At 37.6% G+C, this 13,770-nt stretch overlaps 5 protein-coding genes across 5 annotated transcripts; 2 read left to right on the top strand and 3 right to left on the bottom strand.

Moving 5' to 3' along the window:
- Positions 1-1,750: 1,750 nt before the first annotated feature.
- Positions 1,751-3,777, bottom strand: MELLADRAFT_75016 (uncharacterized protein; the record flags this gene model as incomplete). Its single annotated transcript, XM_007411218.1, has 5 exons — positions 1,751-2,384; positions 2,456-2,545; positions 2,635-2,907; positions 2,978-3,065; positions 3,231-3,777. The coding sequence occupies 5 exons, from the start codon at positions 3,410-3,412 to the stop codon at positions 2,316-2,318; spliced, it is 702 nt and encodes a 233-aa protein (XP_007411280.1).
- Positions 3,778-4,526: 749 nt separating this feature from the next.
- MELLADRAFT_48823 (uncharacterized protein) lies at positions 4,527-5,888 on the bottom strand (the record flags this gene model as incomplete). The annotated part of the gene is made up of 4 exons (XM_007411217.1): positions 4,527-5,176; positions 5,255-5,316; positions 5,393-5,639; positions 5,714-5,888. 4 exons carry the CDS (start codon positions 5,886-5,888, stop codon positions 4,896-4,898), a joined length of 765 nt encoding a protein of 254 aa, XP_007411279.1.
- A 1,867-nt stretch (positions 5,889-7,755) lies between these two features.
- MELLADRAFT_56405 (uncharacterized protein) lies at positions 7,756-9,305 on the bottom strand (the record flags this gene model as incomplete). The annotated part of the gene is made up of 4 exons (XM_007411216.1): positions 7,756-8,194; positions 8,292-8,344; positions 8,511-8,569; positions 8,649-9,305. 2 exons carry the CDS (start codon positions 9,232-9,234, stop codon positions 8,565-8,567), a joined length of 591 nt encoding a protein of 196 aa, XP_007411278.1.
- Positions 9,306-9,682: 377 nt separating this feature from the next.
- MELLADRAFT_78105 (uncharacterized protein) lies at positions 9,683-11,250 on the top strand (the record flags this gene model as incomplete). Its single annotated transcript, XM_007411311.1, has 3 exons — positions 9,683-9,833; positions 9,933-10,487; positions 10,567-11,250. The coding sequence occupies 3 exons, from the start codon at positions 9,779-9,781 to the stop codon at positions 10,815-10,817; spliced, it is 861 nt and encodes a 286-aa protein (XP_007411373.1).
- Positions 11,251-12,622: 1,372 nt separating this feature from the next.
- On the top strand, positions 12,623-13,449 carry MELLADRAFT_64153 (uncharacterized protein; the record flags this gene model as incomplete). The annotated part of the gene is made up of 2 exons (XM_007411312.1): positions 12,623-12,765; positions 12,849-13,449. 2 exons carry the CDS (start codon positions 12,623-12,625, stop codon positions 13,447-13,449), a joined length of 744 nt encoding a protein of 247 aa, XP_007411374.1.
- Between the last annotated feature and the right edge of the window lie 321 nt (positions 13,450-13,770).

Raw genomic sequence — 13,770 nt, 5'->3', positions numbered from 1 at the left:
GAGTGGATTCTTAGAAGCTCAAAACCTTATGACAATATGAAAGAAGATTTGTTTTCTCATTGTGGAACGTACTTGGAACCTCCTTTGACAGCTTCCAATCTGATGCCAGTAATATCTGGCTTTGATTCAAACTTGACCAAGTTACCACTTGTGATTAATAACAATATCATTGACCATGACTGGAGTCAACTCGATCATCAAGGAATCAAATGATCAGATGTCTAACACAACAGACACAATTCCATAGTCTCACATTGTAACTAACAACCCTTTGAACAAGTTGATGACCTGCAAGACTACTTCCACCACACCTGAATACATATATCAATCTTTCTAACCCTTGCGCATCATCAATCTGACCACCAAAACTCTACTATGTGTAAACCTCATCTTTTATAACTCATAACCCATCTGAATGATATCTGACATGTTTTGCCTATCTGATTGATAACATCATTAGATATCACTGTCACTGATCACGCAGATGATCATCTGTTTCAATCTCATCAAAGGCTCACCTAGCTAATGATCTGCTTTTCATTTTTCATCCTTTCTCTTTTTTTTATTTTGTCCCAAAAACTGGCTCACACAACTCAATCTCAATTTCACTTTTTTTCCTCACACATACGCACACAACTGTGTTCCTCTCAACCAATATCTGTATACCATCAATATTTTAAGCTTAACAGAAATGAAAAAAACTTAGTCATTGGGTAATCAATCAATCTCTTGATATTTTTATGATTTAATCTCATGAAAATTTTAAAAACGGTTTTGAAAATATCTAACTATCAATCACCATGTAAATATCCTTGTAGCACGTCGACATGCACGCACAAAAGACTTTCCTTAGACCCTGTAACAACCCATCAAAGAGGTGCCACAACAAGCACATCTTCCCCTTATCACCTGGGAGGTTGAAAGTCAGTTGACCCCTGCTGACAACAAAGTATTCTGCAAATCCTTTGAACAAATCACAAAGCACAAAGGGTGCTCAACAACAATCTCAGTCTAAATTTGACCAAAAGACTTGGAGTTTTATTTCAAAACTCTCCGTGTGTGCACGTCGATGTGCCACACGGATATTTACATGGTGAATGTGTCCATTTCAAAAGTGAAATCATCAAATCCAAAAAAATAATATTCAAAACTGACTTCCTCTACAGCTTTTAAAACCATACTGAGTGTTCTAGTAGTCTTGATGCAAGGCTATATAGATCAACTTATACTTCTCCTCAGTCATTCATTGTTTCATTATATGTTTTGTTTTGTATCTGAGACAACTTCAAATTCAATCTTTAATTCATTATCGTCATGAATCCTTGGTATGTCATATCAGAGGTGAGTAAGTTCTTTAAGGGCTCTTGACTAATCCCATACCAACTTCAAAGCATCTTAATGGATGGATTGCTGTGATGCAGCAAACTCTTGAAGATCACAGATTCCATTGAGGAAGTTCTTCAAGGCCTGATGAATAACAGAGAGGATGAAGACCAGTAGGACTTTTTCAGTGTTGCCAATCAAGATGACCATTCAAGTCATCATAATGTTGAGGTGAAGGAAGGCATATAAGTCCAGGTAAGACAGAGGTTGTGAAGTGGAATGCAAGACCTTGCCCGAGGCATGTGCTAGATTGATGGTCATTTATTGCCGGGGGCCCATGCAAGACATGGTATAAGATTGATAACAAAGGTGAAAGCTTTGAAAAACACACTTGAGAAAAATGTGCCGACCAAAAAGTGAAGTGGGTCCAAGTTCAAAAGTGATCAAGTTTGCTTCGAGTAGCGGACAGTTTTGTATCATATCAATCTCTTAAATTGCAACAACTAATCAGTTTAATAGTTAAGTGTACTTCATTTTTTCACATAAAATCGTGATTTCTACCATTGTGTGAAAAAAAGAACTGATAAAACAGTGAATACAGGGTTGTTAACACACAAGTTTTAAGAGGGATGATGATTGGAAAAAAAAAGTAAAAAAAAAAACACCCTAGGACCCCCTTTATATCCTTGGTAAAAAGGAAACAACCCAAAGAAAAGAAGAAAATCGCGTCGGCAGACAAAAAGGAGAGGAAGGGAGACCGTTGAACGATGTAAAGTGTGATTGGTGAATAAAAGCAAATATTATTATGGCAAATGTTCATGTACGTTCAACCAAGTGTTGACTTTGTAATTTTTGAATAAGTGAAGTCTTCACGGTCGGTCTTAACAGAGTAAGCGGAGGAGTGAAGAAGAGAAGGCGAGAGGCAGATGGGTAGGTCGGTCGAGGTAAGGATGAGTGAGGGGATGATGATGACGACGAGGAGAGGTTGGAGTTCAAGGCTTCCGAAATTCAGACAATACTGGGTAGATGTTGTTGAATGCTTGATAGATTTCCTCCCGGACCTGAAAGAGAAGAGCGAAAGAAGAGTAAGGTAAAGAAACGATGAAGGGTATGAGTAGAGAAAGAATCGTACCTTGGCTCCAGTCAGGACGATTTTGCCTGATACAAAGATCAGTAGCACAACCTTAGGCTTGACCATACGGTAGATTAAACCAGGAAAAAGCTGTAGCCAAATACAGCTCAAAGAGCTTAGCATGATAGGTCTTAAAGGGTAAGGTGTGAAACGAGCACACAAAGGGTAATCAAACTAACCTCGGGCTCATAAGATGAGAAATGCCCGTGGTTGTAGGCCAAACCTTCTAATCGAATCGGAAATTTCACATCACACGAACCCACAATGTTTTGAATCTTGAATTCGGTAAACTTGGCTTCAAAACCAAGTTTCTGAACAATTCGAGCGTATTTGCGTGCTGCTAATCGAGAGTCGTCTTCAGACTTGGCACCAGTGACGACCATCTTGCCAGAGGCAAAGATCAGAGCAGTTGTTTTGGGCTCTCGTATCCGCATAATCACTGCAGCGAAACGCTAAAAGATGTGGGAACGAGCAAATAAGCCACCTGAGCAATCAGATGGAAGGCATGGGGTTTGGGGCTACCTTGGGATTGTATTCTGCATTCCTAGCATGAAGTGCTATTGTTTTGAGATCAAGCCGGCATTCGAGATTGACGGTCGCAACAATGTTTCTGGGGAGAGGGAAGGATTGCAAGGAAAGAGATAGAGGGAAAAGCTCGAGACATTAGTCCGTTTGTAGATGAAACGGATAGAGCATTGAACTAATCTACAACACGGGCGAGGTCGGATGCTAAAAGAAAGGCATGAGTGATCGATATCAAGCATCGGCAACTCACTGAAGGGTAGGAACGATGCCTTGAACGTTGGTTATGATTCCCTTGGGATCATCAGGATGATGAGTAGATTTGCCAGCGTCCTGGCCCCCAGCCTGCGGTAGAGATAGTCGATCGGGGAAGCTTGAACTTCCAAGCGTTGCAGAAGCAGGGGGACCGGGCAAAGCGAAAGTAGAAGAGGCCATGATGGCGGTACGAGAGGGATGTAAGGTAAAGCTGAGGAAAGATAACAGCAGTCGTTAAAGAGAATAAGAGATAAGAGTGGCGTGAGAGGTGATGAGATGAGGTGACGATGACTTTATAAGAGGATGAGAGGTGAGAGATCAAGACCACTAGATACAATGAAGTTCTAGGGCAAGTTGCGAGTCGAACTTGATAACCACGATCAAGGAATCGATTAAAGATGAAGTAGCGGATTGAAGAGACGACTACGATCACAGTGAAGGAAAGAGTAACGCTCGTGATAAAGGGTTCAACCGCAAAAGTAAAAGGTTCGAGTGTAAAAAAAACAGTATTTGAATGTAGAGGGAGAGCTACGAAAATGTGGTTCAGGTGGGAATGAAGTCAACTTGAGGGGGGGGAAGAGGACCAGAAATCGGAACGACTTTTATATCTATTTTTTAAACCTAACCTCGGTCTGCTTTCAACGAAACAGTGTTTTAATCTAGTTTTGTCAAGGATTCAAAAACTCTATTCAGGGAGTCACGTGGCTTCGATGACACGACAATTGCTGTATTGGGACGACACTATGAGCCTTACTTAGCCTGTGAGACTTCAACTCAACTTCAACAAATTCCCTTCTTCCCTTGAAAAGGAAACGATGTGAATGAGTCAACATTAACAGTTCAGGATGATGAAAGTCAAGTACTACAAAGCACATTATCATCAACAGTTTGTTGAGCGAGACACCTCAGTGGATTCCCTTCAAGAAGTGTAGACTAGTTTTTCAAGCACATCGGTCAGGGCCAGGTCAGGTGATCAATCCAGGCCATCTTAAAGATCTCCTAATGAGAGCTCGGCTTAGATCATCAAATGAGAATGAATCCCTGAAGTGGGAATAAGCTTACTGATTCATCAGAGCTCTCAATCCATCAAATCAAACCTATCAACCCATTTAAGCCCAAGCTGAGTCAGAAATGAGTCAAGTGAACTGAATCTAACCCCTTTCGTCAAACCTCACCACCATCGCTTGCAGTTATCAGTAGAACCTTGGGCTAATCCTGATAATCTAAGCAAAAACTGAAAAACTGACCTCGAGCTCTGGATATCCACTAAAATGATCCCTTCGTAAATGCGCATACACTCAAAAGAAAAAAATCAAATTAGTCAAAAAGAATCACTTATGATGTAAAACGAAAAATAAGTAAATATATACTATATAACATTTCTTGCTTGATTATAAAGATGAGTTCAATAAAGCCAAAGAAAAATAAACAATCTTGAAAGAATTGCAACGAGAAATCTTGAAATACATACAATGCCGAGATCAGAGATTTAAGTAACCCAATACAGAGAAGAATTTAAAGAGGAATTCGAGAAATTCTTCTTGACTTCATTTTCAAATCAATACCACCAAACCACCGATCTGTTACCTTGAATCTTGTGCAAAAACGACGAGTTCTCGAAGAAATAAGAGTACAAAGAGATGTAGAAGAAGTGCTCATTTTCCTAAGGAGCTTCATTAGCAGTAGCCGTGCCGTCATCCATTTCTGCATCTATAGCAGTGCCAGCTTTAGGACTATTAGGAATTACCATTGGAGTTCTTGATCCTGCTCTTTGTGCAATCCCACCACTACCTGTTTCACTCAAAGCTTTATTACTACATAATTCGGGTACACCTAGTTTTTCTAATTTGTTATCGTAGGTTCCTTCGATATATCCTTCTACTATTCTTTGTAAAAGTTCAGAGGTCGAAACTCCGTCGGTTCGACGAGTTGGTAAAAATTTACCTGGGACAAAATGCATCGTTTTGCTTTGAACGTTAGCTTGGAATGTTCAAGGAGTTCTGGATTTGGGAAGAAAAATACCTTGGGATTTGGCGTAAGCGTATACATCATCTGAATCTACACTTGCATAAGGTTCTTCGTCACTAAAAAACAAGATCAAAACCTTAAGTAAAAGTCATCGAGAGAAAAAAGTTTCAGGATCTTCAAACAATCACTTACTGAGCAACATAATCGATTTGATGTTTTTGCATGAACTCAGCATCAACTTGCCATGGAGCATCTTCAACCACTTCATCGACCCATTTACAATTGGCTACACTTTCGTACCTTTCTATACTGGTAAGTACAGGCGAAGCTTTAAATTTTCTAACTAATTCATCTGAACAGACTCCTACCATCAAATAAACGTTTGGAAAGAATAGTTTACATTGTCGAAGTTGGAGAGCGTGGCCGTAGTGGAATAAATCTGTTGGTTTAGAATCATGGGTGAGTAAATCTGTGGACTGGATCATCGGACTTGTGGGTTGGTAAATCACTCACCATAGACTCCATCGGCGTAGATTCTTACAGGACGATTGACGGGGGGAGGGTTTATAGAGTACTGAGAAAACCGAACAATCGAAATCAGTAAATCGAATCTCAACGACTCCAAACTATTAATGAGAACAAAACCAACACTACGTTGTTTAGAAGATTCAGCAATAGCTTCCTTCATTTTCTCTTGTAAATCCTCTGGACGTAAACGAGAAAGAAATCCATGAGGAGCAGGAGGAAGATTAGGATTAGACGGTTTAGAATCCGAAGCCGACATAGGATTAGCTTCCACAGATTGAGCAGTAGGAACAAAGTCCATTGCATCTGATTGATCATGTGCTAAGCTCATTTGACTAAGAGATGATCTAGCCACACTAGTGGGTTTTGAATCACCAGTAAGATCAGTTTTGTAAGCATAAGTATGAGTAAGATGTTTTGGATGACCACGTTTACTTGCTGGACCTGGTGCACTACTGACATCTCCATCGTATGTACTCGTACCACTATCGATCCCACTTTCTAAACTACCATCGTAACTTAGGTTATCAAACTTTAAGCCAGCTGCTTCTCTTTGTGGCAGATTTTCTAGAATTGCCATACTACTATTCACAGTAGCCGCTGCTACTAAGGTTTGGGGTCGTTTGTGTCGATGAGGATGGGCAGGTGGTAAATGAGCTTCTTCAAATGTGGCTCGTGTACGAAATTGAGTGTTAGCAGTTCTAGGTGACGTCATAGAAGCCGTATCAGTATCATCTGCCATCGTATCGTTATCGGTTGCCTGTAGAAAGATTGAAGAATGATATTTCAAAAAGGTAAGGGTAAGCAATCAAAGGGAAACAAGAGCGCGGAGAATCATGATGACCAACTCGCCGTTTCATCATTAGATTCTGATGAAATCATACAGCCAGAAAAGTCAGAAAAAGCTGCTGAGCACTTCAGAGAAATAATAAAAGAAAAGGAGATAGAAGGGTTCAATTGACTTACCTGCACTTGCTTCACGAGATGATTCACCTTGACCTTTTCCTGATTTTCTTCTTCGTTTAACAACAATAGGTTGTGGTAAGATCGCTGGTGGTCTAGATGGAGATAACATCATATATTATTGATGATAAGATGAAGTGATGTATGTACTACGAAAAGATGATTGTTGAGAATGGATTGATTGGTGTGTTGAAGTTGATAAAGTGGTAATCAAGCTTGAATTGGAATCGAAGTGAAGCAGATGGACTGTATCATCTATGCAATCTCTGTATTTTGTATTTCATGTAGCAATCGACGTCAACAAAACGTAATCCATTTCACCCCAGGGCCCAGTCAAATCTCAACCTGTCAGCCTCCTGTCTCTTGAGCTAAGTACACTCCCGATCTGTGTGTGCCGGATCAGGAGCAAATACGGTACCGGTGCCCCACTGCTTTCAAAACCGCTGCGAGCTTCAGATCAACTCCTGAATGAAAGCATGCCAAGACTCACCCCAAACAGCTTGATTGCCTCTTGAGCCTTTTCATCTTTCTGGCAGATCGGCACATTTTAGGAGAGGGATAATCACTCAAGACAAAAAAGTGTAAAGTGGAAGAAAGAGAGTTTTCTGCCACTAAATAAATGCCCTTCCTCTCCAAAAGCAAGGGCATCTAGTTTTCCTTATGCAGAACAGAAGAATATCAAAAGTTCTCATGTAATTGTATTGAAGTGTCTTATTATGTACTTGCAAGAGGGTACATCACTCTAAATCCAACAAATTCCGACCCAAACTTTTCTTTGATTACATACATTGGTTAGCAAATAAAGTTATATATAATTAAGATATGTACATGGATCTTGTGAAATAATATCCTATCAAGGCTTTGCGTATACAAAAGCTTGAGTTTTTTCAATTTGATCACGTTAATAACGATATAAAGATGAAAAAGAACAAGAAGAAGGATTTAAATTGATTTGATACCTGCAATCCAATGAAGTTACACCAAATGAACCGTAAAATGATTCTAAGAATACCTATCAACTTATGAAACTTCAAATTCTAAAGGCCCTATATTCTTATACATTCCTAACAAGACCCCAAAATCCTTAACATTTAAATCCAATCTTCTTCTTCGTCTTCTGCTTCTGCTTCATCATCACAAATCCTATCAAACTTTTTTCTACCTAACCCAATCTTTTCTTTGAATTTGTCTTTTCCATTTAAATTTTCAATCCAAGTTTCTAATCTTGAAACTCTAATCCGAACTCCAACTTCTGCTTCTGCTTCTACTGCTTTTTCATTTTGTAAAGAAGTTTCAGTAATCCAATCTGAATTGATTTCGATGGATTGATTTGAGTTTTCGAATTTGTTAATATCGGATTCGATTAATGATAGTTTCGCTCCATTTGATGCTAATAAAATCTTGGGAGAATATGTATCTTCATAGAAAGGTGTTTGATTTGAAGTCACGGAGGATGTAGAAGAAGTAAAACGTATAAAAGGTTTTGAAGGGTTAAAATTCAAGTTAGTAAGCTCATCATCAGTATCATGATTCAAAAATGAATCATCCTTAGTTTTAGTAGACGAGGGAGTGATTGGTAAATTGATAAATTGACTACCCATAGCTTTACGAGTTTCAATCGAAACAAATGGATCATCATCATCTATTCCATCTAATGTAAGCATCCCAATCCCTCCTCTCATCATTTCCATCTCCTCTTCTTCGTCTTCTTGTTCTTCTTCTGGCGATTCTTCTTTTTTCGTTTCATCTTGGTCTAGTTTAGGATCATCAAAATAAGATTCAAGTTTATTTCGAAGATTACTGACTACTCTTCTATGAGCAGTACGAGGCGTTTGAGGTCTTTTTAATTGAGCTTGTAGTGGTTCTAATAAATTCTTTAATGTGGGTGGTTTACTCCTTTGGTATTCTTCGTATGATTGGGAGGTTTCGGTTTCGATTTCTGATAAGATATGTTGTCTAGTTAATGATCTTCTTAGTGTACTTGTTGTTGATGATCCTGCTCGTTGATGGTTTGGTGAGGATTGGGATAGTGGGGATGCGATGGGTGAGCTGAAATTTGATTTGAAATTCATTCGGGTGGGCTTGAATGTCGAATAAGATGAAGCATTTGAAGACAAGGATGAAGCAAGTTGAGTGGTAAGAGTAGCGGTACTGGTAGGTAGACTTGTTTTATTAGGTTTATATTTGATGGGATTCAATTCAGTTGAAATAGAATTGTCAAATGTGATTTGATGATCAGATTGAATTGAAGGTTCTATCAATCCGATTGATGGATTATTACATTTGATTGAAAGTTTGATCAAACCATTAACTAACTTTATCAATTCGTGGGTTTGGTTTTGATTTAGTTTGGTTAAATTAATAGAACTTGATGACCATTGATCTAGTTCATAATCTAATGATTCATCTAGGATTGTAAGTAAGATTTTTAAACATTTTTCACGAGATTGAGTTGTTCTGGATGTTCTAATCGGATCTACACCGACGAGAAAAAAGTCAACTATTAGAAAAACAAATTGTAGGATGAAGATCAAGTGACATACCATTCAAATTTAAAAATCTTCTTTCTAATAAAGATTCTAAGATTGCTAATAATAAAGAAGGTGTTGTGAATGATAAGTTTGATAATGAGATTGGAATTGAAAGTTGATTGAGTAATTGATTTAAAGAGTCTAAAGTGTTTTGTTCATCTGATTTTGGAATTTCTTTTCCTTTTCCTTTATCTTTTGTATTTCTAATTCGGTTTCCATTTCCAGTTTCGATTCCATTGTTGAGCCTATGTTGAGTTTGAGTCTGATGATATTTCATTTTTGATTTGAAGTTGAAGTTGAAGTTGATGAAGGACGAGGATTGATTTGGATTGGATTTGAACTCTGGGGGAAATTGCACATGTCACACACACTGTAATGTAATTTGGCCGAAAAGGTCCGACTCGGTACCTTATCTCCCGAAGTGATAACGACCTTTGTCAACTTCATTGATCATCACCCAACACACTCATCTCTCAGCATTCTCAACACTCAACCTCAGCATTCAGCATTTAGCATTCATCTCATCTCATTAACCAAACCAAAACAATCAGAACTCAAAATGGCACTCAATTGTTCAATGTTAGACAATCAAAACAAACCTATCCCACTTCCAGGTCAATCATCAAATCATCTTCATCTTTCACATTTCAATTCCAAACCCAACTCACTAAACTTACTATTTCTCTTATCATCCTCTTTTTGAACTTATCTAGATGAGAAAATCTTTTTGACAGTTAATGGGATCACGATTTCATTAGTCCCAACTTTACCAGGTTCAGGAACCACAGATGGAGAACCGATCTCACCCACCGATTCCAATCAAACCCAAAACCAATCCAACTCATCAAAATCAAAATTACCATTATCATCTCTCTTTTCTAATCTGACATTAAAGAATTCCGAAAAACTTTATCCTGGTACGGTTTATATAACAAACCAACGAATTTTATTTATTTCGAATCATGAATCAGAAGATCAATCCATCAAAACCTTGACGATTCCCTTATCAAACTCATTAGATGGAAGGTTTATTCAACCATGGTTATCAGCTAATTATCATCTTTCTACAGTTTTACCTGTTAATGGTGGTAATCTTGAAGAATTACTTTCGAGTCGATTTACAAATAATTCGGATCATCCTATTCTGTTTACTTTGAAAGTTGTCTTTAATGAAGGTCATGGGTTTGAGTTTTATGAAGCTTTAGAAGAAGTCAAACGGTTACATTCGGAAGCTAATGGTCAAAGAACTACTGTTTTGGAAGAATTGCGTAAGTTAAAGATCTTCACCAACCTGAGTTGAAAATGATTGCCGAATAAAGTTAAATCTGTTGTTTCTTTTTCATTTAGCCACTTATTCACCTACGACTCAACCAAATGAACTTATTCCAATCGAAACAACTTCAGAAATCCCGACTTTGGATCACGTGGATTCTTCTAGATCACAACAAAGAAGAGATACAATGCCAGATGAAGATTTGATTTTAGCTGCTCAAACTGCTTTAGAAGTGGAAAGAATTGAACAAGATTTGGTTTTAGAATCTTCAACTAATCTTAATCCTACTCATCATGATGATCATCCTCCTTTATATGAACCTTGAAAAACCTTTCCCTCTTCTTATCATTTTGTTTGGTTTGGTTTAGTTTTATTGTAGACTGGATTGTCGTCATGTGTGTGTGTGTTATGTTTTCAGTTATGTTTAGTTATGTGAAATGATTTGTTCTTTGTATTAGGTATAGTAGTTAGTTGATCTTTTTTCACTTATCTCTATCAGCCTTATTTAAAAGATTTGTATAATTAAATGAAAATATTTGTAAAGCAGAAGATCATCTTGAAGTTCTTTTTTTCCTCTTGCTCACTCACTTTGTTTAATAGTTTGTGATTTGTCTTTTTTTCATTTTGGAAGACAGATTTTAACAAAGAGCATGGATTGGTGTTATAAAGAGTTTTTGGTTTAAGATACATGTTTATTGTTTTGTTAAGGTGAATCAATGGATGTGAATGATGTGTATGATGAATGTATAGTTTTACATACATGGGGCATTCAAGTTGCCAAACAAGCCCCAAGAACGTAAACCCTTAGTTTACCCATGAAAAAAAAGGCATCTTGATTGATTTTAAATGCAGGTGAACTTCATCTGGGAAGCACATGGTTGAGATTTTTCTGTGAAATTGTGCAGCATTGCAACTTGAGGGCTAAAGTATTTTTTGAATTAAAAATCGGGTCAGGACCTTTTGACGGATAGAGTCGTTGAGGATGATCTTTTGCCCATGAATATTTTCGATGCGTAAAGATTTTATCAGTGATTATGTAAGGAGTTCCAAGTGGGAAAAAGCCCCATAACATACAACTGAGATCCTGATGTTTGCATGCTTGGTAGAGAGTGTTCATAAGTCTTGCAATACATACCGCTGGGAGACGTGTTGTCAGATTTTACACGACATTTCGGCCGGTGTGAAAGAAAATAAATTGAGCAAAATCAGTATGTGGGCTTTGTGAACACCAAGGAACCACATTCTTCATAGATCTGTTGCCCAGTACCAAACGCGTCTGGTGTGTGAGAAGGATTTGACCCTTTTACTCGATTGAAAGTTTGATCTATTCAGTTGAACTTGAGAAGACATTTTTTTGTAATTTTGCTGCGCTGGGAGGCCAACGTACTTGGAAGTTTTGTACACTGTTGGGCAACTCGTACCCTTTGCATGTGGCACTCAAGTTGACATGACTGTGCCTACCTGGATCTTAGACGTCGCATAGTTTCACTAAACAGATGATGCTGCGAAGATAAGTTAGTTTTCTCCTAGCTTGAAATCGAAGAGTCACACAATATCCGTAGGAGGATCTTAGATTAATTTATAGTAGCTTTAGGTTAGATTTCCTTTTGATCAGGCTTGTGACAGAATTACACATATAGAGATTTGTCTCACTTCGTAATCTTTAGGAGAATTTCGGCGGGATTGGGAATTTGTCTCACTTCGGGATCATTAGGAGAATTTCATCGGGATTTACATCGATGTGATGATAATTTGACAGGATTGGTGTAGAGATATCTCCTTGATTTCCTATTCTATATTTCGAGCAGAGATTTTTTTTCGTACCAAGATAATGGTCCATTCATCTTCATTCAATAGAGTAATCTTCTTGATTTTCTTCTATTTATCATTGGTAAATTGTAATCGTATTTTAAAAAGAGAATTGAAAGGTTGGTGATCATATATTTCTCCCAAAACAACCCCTTTGAATACCCGTTTTGTTTACACATTTTCTCTTTGATATCTATATACGTAATTCAACCAGGTCCCTCGACAGTTTTGGGAGAAGCTTTTTGTTTGAAATGGGATAAAGTAACAAAATCATATGATCTTGATACAATTCATAAAGTTCCTCTTCAAAACCTGCGTAATATGGATAAACCGAACTTAGAGACCGATGGCTTTACTTGGGTTTCTGGTAGACATACTATAGATCAAGACTTTGGGTATCAACAGGTCCAAAATAGATATAAAGCTGATTTAGAAGACGATTCTATTCGAATTGTGAAAGATTTGTAAGAAGTTCATCATTTGATTTTTGCAAAACAGAATCCAAAATCATTGTACTTATTGAATTTTGGTTTTGTGGTTCTTTTAGGACAGGATCAAAATTGGCAATCTCATTCGCAAGTGTTTATAGGGATCAATATTCAAGTGGATCTAGAAGAACTATTCCTGCTATTCACTCAGATCTGTCATCAGAAGGAGTTAAATTTTCTGAAAGAGAACTTCAAAAGAAATTATTGGAATCAAAAGACCCTGATCAGCTCGAATTCGGAAAGAAATTGAAAAAAGGTAACGATGTAGCTATCTATAAAGTTTGGAGGCCACTTTTACCAGTTCAAGATAATCATTTTGGGATTTCTAAATGGGATTCAATTTTAGAAGAAGATGCTATAGAGTTAGATCAAAAAATCAAACCAACAAATCCTTCCAACTCATTTCAAGCATGGAAATATAGAGAAGGTCAAAGCTGGTACTTTGTGCCTCATCAAGCACCTGATGAGGCTTTTGTATTCAAGATCAATGTCCCTCATGCTTCGTTTACTTTGGAAGGAGAGCATGGCAAACAACCCACTATGATTAGTTTTGAGACAAGAATTATGACGATTGTTGATTCGCCATCAAAAGAAGGAATGATTTCAAAATTCGATAGAAAATTCAAATCACTTGTTAATCAATTCAACTGGAATACTTGAAAAAATATCAACTTGAAGAACCTTCACTGAGAAGATGGGTCAGTGCATCTTCTACGGATACCATTTTACACGAGGGATTTTGATGTTGTATTCCTAAATGCCTATAGTTTCATGCTTCTTGAGGAACTATGAGAGCATTCAAGTTGAAAAAAACCAAAGCAATATTTTGTCTTCCTACAGCCGGAATTTTGCATAAACGTTCCTGGTCTTCATTGTGTATATAAATTGACAGAAGGTGAACAAAAGTAAATCGAAAATTGTGCTCTTCTAGACATATAAGTTCGAATTTGAATCAGAATTCAAAGAGAAATTTTTGATTCA

This window comes from Melampsora larici-populina (genome assembly GCF_000204055.1).
Source record: "Melampsora larici-populina 98AG31 unplaced genomic scaffold MELLAscaffold_24, whole genome shotgun sequence".
Taxonomy (NCBI): Eukaryota; Fungi; Basidiomycota; class Pucciniomycetes; order Pucciniales; family Melampsoraceae; genus Melampsora; species Melampsora laricis-populina.
The sequence above is the reverse complement of the archived record's forward strand: the minus strand, read 5'-3'. Positions and strand labels throughout refer to the sequence as shown.